General features: G+C 31.9%; 1 protein-coding gene across 2 annotated transcripts; it reads right to left on the reverse strand.

Annotated features, from left to right (window-relative positions):
• Positions 1-1623: 1623 nt before the first annotated feature.
• On the reverse strand, positions 1624-7567 carry LOC114189808 (exonuclease mut-7 homolog). Of its 2 annotated transcripts, XM_028078506.1 has the most exons (11): positions 7451-7567; positions 6630-6779; positions 5290-5971; positions 5071-5155; positions 3825-3912; positions 3323-3507; positions 3022-3154; positions 2653-2789; positions 2434-2508; positions 2044-2139; positions 1624-1848 (listed from the first exon to the last, which is right to left on the reverse strand). In XM_028078506.1, the coding sequence occupies exons 2-11, from the start codon at positions 6775-6777 to the stop codon at positions 1765-1767; spliced, it is 1713 nt and encodes a 570-aa protein (XP_027934307.1). In that variant the 5' UTR covers positions 6778-6779; positions 7451-7567; the 3' UTR covers positions 1624-1764. The 2 variants fall into 2 exon arrangements, with proteins under 2 accessions (XP_027934307.1, XP_027934308.1); XM_028078507.1 differs by lacking the exon at positions 6630-6779 and having other exon boundaries at positions 7451-7559.
• Positions 7568-7950: the final 383 nt, after the last annotated feature.

Here is a 7950-nt window from a genome sequence, read left to right on the forward strand (position 1 = left end):
AGTATTGAATTGATTTTCAATCATAATGATGAAATTTTGTAAATCCATATAAATTGAGAAACATCGTCTACAAGAGTTAAAAAATATTTATATCCTTCAACAAAAACATGGCTCAAAGAACCATAAACTTGCTACTTCTCAAACTACAAATTGAAAGTATCGAGTATTTTGAAACTTTTTCTTCAGTTATTAAAATTATTATCATTCGGTTTATTTTCTCTTTAACACGTGTTACGAGATGGATTCTTCATCAATTAGATGTGAATAATGTTTTTTTTCATGGCGATTTTGACGAAAAAATTACATGAATCCTCCTTTTAGTCTTATTCTTTCTCATCTAGCACAAGCTTGTAAAGATATGAAATCTTTACATGGACTAAAAGCATACTAGTAGACAATGGAACTCGAAACTGACTCAGACCGTAATTCAACTTGGTCATGTTCAAAGTATCGTTGATCTTATTTATTTGTTCGCATGCATGGTCATTCTTTCACAACTTCATTAATATATGTTGATAACATTATGTTGGTTGGCAATAATCTTCAAGAAATTGAGCTCGTTAAAACTTCATAACTCATCTAGTATCAAAGATCTTGGTATTGTTCAATATTTCTTGGTTTTGAAATAAGTCGTTAATCTTCTATTATTGTTCTCAATCAACAAAAGATTTTTTTTTTTTTAATCTCCTTTATGATAGTGGTTTCTACTATTTATCCAATGGGACCATCTTGTTTTCTCTCTTACAATTAAGGGTTGTCGCTTTCGGATCCTGGTGAATATAGAAGATTGATTAAACCCAGTCATTCTGTTTCAATCCGCGAGAACCTCATGACAATAACTCTTCATGTATTATGATATTTGAATGGATGTTCAAATACTTTAAAATGATTTTAATATATTTTGTGATGTTCTATGCTGATATTAAAAACATACTATTTTTATATTTTAAAGATAATTTTAATATATTTTAAAATTTTAAAATTAATAATCATCAGTATATTTTAAAAGTACATTAGAGAATCAAAATTCTATTTTTATATTTTAAAGATAATTTTAATATATTTTAAATTTTTAAATTAATAATTATCAGTATATTTTAGAAGTACATTAGAGAATCAAAATTCGAGGTCGATCTTTGTCTATTCTTTCTGAGTGATAATCAAATTATTATCAAAGTTTATCCTGATTCTAATTGGTCTAATGGGAGAACTTGTGTTGATGCAAGAAAATCCATTTGTTGGTAAATGTGTCTTCATGCGAAACTCTTTAATCTTGTGGAAGTCTAAAAAACAGTTTACAAGTGTCTAGATCTTCTTTTTGGGCAAAATACAGAGCACTAGCTTCGTTTGTATGTGACCTTTAGTGGTTGCAATATTTATGTCAAGATTTGCATTCTAACATTTTTGAATCTTTTGTCGTCCATGGTGATAACAATTCTACAATTTACATAGTCAAAAATCTCACAAAGGATAAAGCATTAGTTTGGTTTGTCTTCAATTTTGATTGTATTGTAACTACATTATCAGTTATCACTTGTGATTACATCTATTATTTGGTTTTTCTATTCCTTTAAATAGATGTAGATCTAGAAGTGTAAAAATGATCGGATTAATCTTCTTGGGTAAAAATGAAGTTTATAAACTGATATTTACAACAACAAAAAAAAGAAGGATAATATTCAATGAAATTAATGATCATAATGAAAGTTTCTTATTTTTCTACAGAAAGTTTCCCATATATACACAATGGATCTAAGTTCAGAACTAATGCTTGCTGGCTTCCATTTCAGTGTCTACAACTTTCGGTGTATGTTTCTTGGATTTCTTGCCGTTTTCCGTGCGGGATACCTATTTGACAGTTAAAAAACAGTATAAATCAATAATTATGCATGCGTTTTTTTTCTTCTTATGCATGGTTCTAAAAGCTTAGTTGGGTAAATCAAAATTGTGAAACTACTAAAGACAAAGAAAAGGCGAGAGAACAGAACAAAAATAGAGTTTGCAATAAAGGAAAATAGGCAGAAAAGAGGTATGATAACATACGATGAAAGACTTCCACTCGGGTTTCTCATGTCCATGACCAGGAAGATGGCGGAATATGTGAACAAGAACAACAGCGTCCAGAGCAGCATATTCCAACTGCACATGTAGAACAGCATTAACTGAAATAACTGGCTTCAAATGTATAGCAGTCGTTCATTGTTATCCTACACTTCTAAATTTCTTTTGAAACCATAAATCATATATACAGTACAATTTGAATCATTCAATTCACTATTGGAAAAACAAAATTTTGTTCAATAAATGTAGGTGGATTGCATACTAGGAATTATACAAAAACTTTCAAAGCCAATGTCACAAATGCATCTTCTGATAAGTTTTAAGAATATGGAGATCATTAATGGATAACAATGAATAAAGTGAAGCAATTACTTGATTTGGAGTTAATGGCCGTTGCTCCCAATTGCTGTTTCGTCTTGTCTTGTTTAAACTAGCTCCCAGTATTTTCTGATTTACCATTAACAACACTAGTTTCGTCAAAATAAGCTAACAGGAGAAAACCAAGGATTTTTATAACTATCCCTCTACAAATATAAGAAGTACTTTAAAGGAGACACGAAACACTAAAAGAGACATTCATACACACACTACCTCCGTAAGCCCAGCCAAACCACCCCGGAGTTCTTTAAAAATATTCTGGATATCCAGCAACATTTCATAGTTCTTGAAACACCTCAACTCTCCATATGAGTGAGCAAGTTGCCTTACATCGCATTGGAAATTATAGCCTGAAAAATACAAGCCGTTGGGCATGAATGGTTACTAGTTGAGATTTACAAAACAAAACCAATGTCTTGAGAATGTTCCTTTACAATTGAAATAATATAGTACTTATCAAAGCCCAAGAACAGTAGCACTCTCAATCAGGTTAAAGTAGTAATAATTCAAAGTTAAGAATCAATCTTGTCCACCAAAAATATTTGCTAATAGTTCAAAGACTAATGTTCAGAATTTTCATACCAAGTTTTAGAATTCTAGGTGACAGCAAAATGCGAGATAGGCAATCATCTAAAATGTCAGGTACTTCTTTGTGTAACTTTATCAGATCAAAGATAAAAACCATCTTTTCAGAAGCAATTTGCAAGATAGAAACCTGAAACATGGAAATTCAAAAAGAAAAGGAAAGGGGAGAATCATGCGTTCGGTTTCTGATCAGAAAATGTCACAGCTCTGAAGACTAAAACCCAGATATAATAATTTTCAAAGAATTTAAATAAACAAAGATAGATGGAAAAGCATTCAAAGCAGGAAGATCGTTTACCTTGTTTGGTTTGCTACCTTTTACATAATTTGGTTTCCATTCACAATCAAGACCTACAACTTTAAACCCCTCAATATGCCTTGTTGCATCAAACAAAGTTTCCGCTTCATCAACCCAAATGATGTTTTCAACCAATAACTCATCAAGACATAAATATCGCCCTTGCAGGTTACTTGTTTCTGGTACTGGAGCACATAAAACAGTTGTGTTCATTTGAGAATAAATAGAAGAAAATAGACACTTTTCATAACAATAAAGTTAATGAAGTAAAATGGTATGAACATCAAAGTAAGGATATTGATAACAAAGACTATAAAAAAATGATTTCAGGGATACAAGAAAAAGAATTTAAAATGACTGAATAAATTAAAAATGGAACTATTGAGGCAGAAGAAGAATGAGCAACCAACTATCTTAACGGTTACGGAATTTTTTGTATTATTTAGAATGCCATATTTTTCTTCGTTTACTAATTTACATTGCGCATATCAATTTGGCTTACCTTCGGTGTCCAAAAACCTCTCTAGGGAGTACCGATGACATAGTTCATCAACTTTCTCTGTGTAACCAGCTTCCATTGCCAAATAAACCTTTAAAAAGTAAAATTAAAATATTATACTGCTATACATATTTGAAAATTATGCTGGGGCTATAAGGCTAAAACCGCCAACAAAAACTAACACTCAATGAGTACCATTTTTTCAAAAAAAGTTAAATAAGAGAGTTATAGTACTTATTACATCTTTTCCATATAATGCAGAACCAGCGTATGACTGTTTTGTTTCTATACCTGTGTTCTGTATCCATTTTAAAAATGAAACTATCACAATTTCCGATTGAGAAACTGATGTATTAATAAGACATCCTAGACACTTCAGATTGTACAATCCCACCCAAAACTGGACATGATCGGCTCATGAAACCTCCCTATTTTGAATTTGACAACTTCACAGCCTTCCTGTAATTAGTATATCCACCCTAACCAATTCTACTAGCAAAGCGTCAGATGATACATAATAATCAAGCTAAAATTATGCTTAGGGTGCTTGTGCACTATGTATCTGATAAACAGGTTAGAGAGCTGAGAAAAAAACAACAACCACGTATTCTGGGAGGTGACTCCTAGTCATGTTACTTTAACCACCCATCAGTTTGTAACAAACAAATATGAGTGCACCACCTGAAAAGTCCCTTGTCTTAACTAGTGGATTCCATAGTTCAAATATCAACAGGCTAGCAGTGGTTTAGAAAGTCACAAATCTACTGAGAAATAATCTTACCTTTGCAAAATATATTTAAAGAATATATAGGTCATCAAATATATAATTTAGGAAATATACATGATCCTTATACGTATGTTTGCAGAACTGAGAACTCACATGGCCTAAATGGCCCATTACACAATAATAAAATGCTTGTTCAAGGTTTCATGAGGAATAAATCCAAATAAGAAGATATAAAACTTAATGGTAAAAAAGACACCTAAAGGTCGTCCAACAAGGACTGCAGAAAACACCATGCAACTAAAGCAGAAAAAGAAACAAATTGTCTAAGTGTCTTCGGTAAGAAACACAATCAACATAACAAAGGAATAGTAATTCAAGATCACAAGTGCATGAATAGAATGACAAAACTAATCAATAGTTTAAAAATTAAACATTAGCTATTTTACACAGGTTCTAGAAGTATATATCTATCTATGTACATATAGAATGGCGGTCGGTATCAAAGAGCGAATAAAAACTAACCAAATATTCCATAAGGTGCATATCATTGTTTACTTTTGCCTCGGCAACATCCCAACATCCTTTTTCTGCTAATTTTTTTAGTGAGCTGCAAATCAACAAGTTATTTTGTTAAATAAAAATTAAAAAAACTTAAGGGGTTGCGAAATTGGATTCAAGATGCTTTGTACAAATAAAAACAACACTAAATCACCCCCATGTAAACCAGTACAAATCATTTACCTTTCCTTAGACCTTTTGTATACGTCTGGAAAATCCTGCTTTAGATTATTTGTCTTTATAATCTCATATGCATTCTTAAGCATGTTCCTCTTGGTGAACTCATTTACAAGTATGGATAACATTGGTTTCCCCATAAATGTTGCCCACCTCTCTGCCGCTTTGAATTGATTACTCTGTATCATATCAAGGAGAAAAGACTGGCCATAATGGTAGATAGAGAATTGCTCTATTAAAGTTACAGCTGTCATGTACCACTGGGATTTTACCAAAGTGACAATATACTCTTCAACCAGTTCTTTTCCTGAGCCACAACTTAAATCATGTTTTTCCTTAAGTTGGCACATTGCTTTCTCAATATTAGTTAGTTTTATATCAAAAATCTCGACTAGCTTCATGACTATCTTTTCATCTTGAAAGATCTGGCCCCTCATAACATCTACAAGTAGATGGGCTACCAAGTCTTTCACCTCCAATGAGTTTTCTGTAGTGGTTGATCTTTTTAGGAATCGGCGAAGAGCAGATACAATCATATGAGTAAATCCTTGACTATGATCTTCAAATAATGGAGACACATACATGCAATGAACAATAAAAGTTGCTGGTCCAGGTTTTGGATCATTATGGAGAACAAGATGTATTTGATTTTGAAGGGCTCTGAATTTTGCAGTTGCCTTACACGTACCTATGCAATGGCATTTAAAAAGAAACAACAATGAATAGCAAGAAGGATAAACCAACACTGAGTCCTACACAAACTTCAATGATCATTTAGCATTTATTATATATTAAAATTAGTGTTGGCAAACATGCTGACCATGAAAATAGATAAAGGTGAACCATTTACAACACAATAAATAAGGTATACAGGGATGTCAAGGCTTTTGGGGTTGAGAAATGCTAATAACACACTCGTTTGAACACATTCTCTTTTTTTGGTTGAAATTTACGAAAAATCAATGATATTTGACTTCCACATCATATTTAATTAATTTTCCCCTGATTTTAAAGTTTTTAATAAATTTCAATCTATTAAAAAAATGTGTTTCCTAGCACTCCTCTTTGCTGTTTCCACATTTGCAATTGTGACCACATCAGCTGCATTTGCCAACAATTTTTTCACAACACCGCAAATTGCCAAAAAACAGCAACCACCACAACAGTAATTTAAAACCTTGACAATAGCATTGATATCCAGTCTGTCTGGGCACGAGGCTAACTTAAAGAAAAACAAACTACTAAAAAGGTTTAACTGAACCATTTTAACAAACACTTAGCATTCATCATCCTATTATCTCGTTTCAGACAACAATTACTAGCCTTGGAAGGAAAAGAAATCATACCGTAATAATAATATTCTTTCAGCAAAAACATAAATACCACGGGAGAGACATGCGTTAAATCATAAAAAGCATGTGTACACAAGGTCCAAGTTTGACTAGCATTGTCCTTGGTGTTGCATGTCTTTGCTACGTTCTCCTCCAAACCCATAACTGGTAAAAGGTACAATTAGAGCATCAATGCCTTAGATAACCCTCCGAAAAACAAAATTTAAGGGTATGTACCTCAACACTCTAAACTCCATATCATAAATAGAATATAGCATCTCATATATCTAATCTAAAGTTTGCTTTCAAATGAATGACTACTCCACTTAAGCAACAACTACACTAGAATACATAACCAAACTGAAACCAGCATTCTTCCTATATTTACACACATGCAACGATATTGTACAATTGATTCCACAATAGCATGTGGCTGACTCAAATAGGTCATTTTTTGCTACAATACTTTAAAACATGAAAATATAAAAGAGAAACAAAAAAAAGTAGGAGTACCAATTATCTCTCAGTTCACTTCTATTTTTCGAAATTCAGAGGTTCTGATAATTATGCGGAATTGATTTGATTACAGAAAATCTTAGACTCTTAACCCACATCGTGTTTCATCGTCTTCGGATACGAGTTCAGAGAAGAAACATAAAAAAAAAAAAAATTAAAAAGAAAGTTCTTTACTGTTGCTTTTCTTTCTTTTATTTTAAATATTACAAGGAAAAGAACATGCAGCGGAAACAAAGGAGACTAAGCTTTGAAGAAACAATAAATGAAAGAAGAAAAAAAAACAGAACAGTGGAATAAGAGAAGAAGGAGAAGAAACTCACCCACTGCAATTGAAACCAATTCGATAAGAAAAAACTGCAGACTGTAGGGTTATGAAGCTCTGTATTCCTTCTGCAGCACAGAATGTGTGACTCTGTCTATACATTCATAAATAAATACCCACACACACATATATATGATTAATTTATCATGATATGAACAAAAAGATTAATGAAGGAAGACGGGGTGATTATTTTAAATAAAATATTAATCTTTGACAGATTCTAATAATAAAAAAAATTGTAATACCTTGTCGGTTTAACTTGGGGTTCATGAAACTTTTTTTTGTTCAAAATGTAAAGGGATAAAATATAAAAAAAAAATGATTTCATTGGACCCACGAGATTTTTTCCATAAAAGGCAAACTGTAAATTAACCTTAAAAAAAAACGGCCGGCACCTTATTTCTTTATCAACATCTTAAAAGAATAATTCCGATATTCATAAAGAAATTTATTTCTCATCAATGAAAAGTTATACAATTCAATTTCGCGTAAAAATTT

Source organism: Vigna unguiculata, chromosome 7 (genome assembly GCF_004118075.2).
Source record: "Vigna unguiculata cultivar IT97K-499-35 chromosome 7, ASM411807v1, whole genome shotgun sequence".
Lineage (NCBI taxonomy): Eukaryota > Viridiplantae > Streptophyta > Magnoliopsida > Fabales > Fabaceae > Vigna > Vigna unguiculata.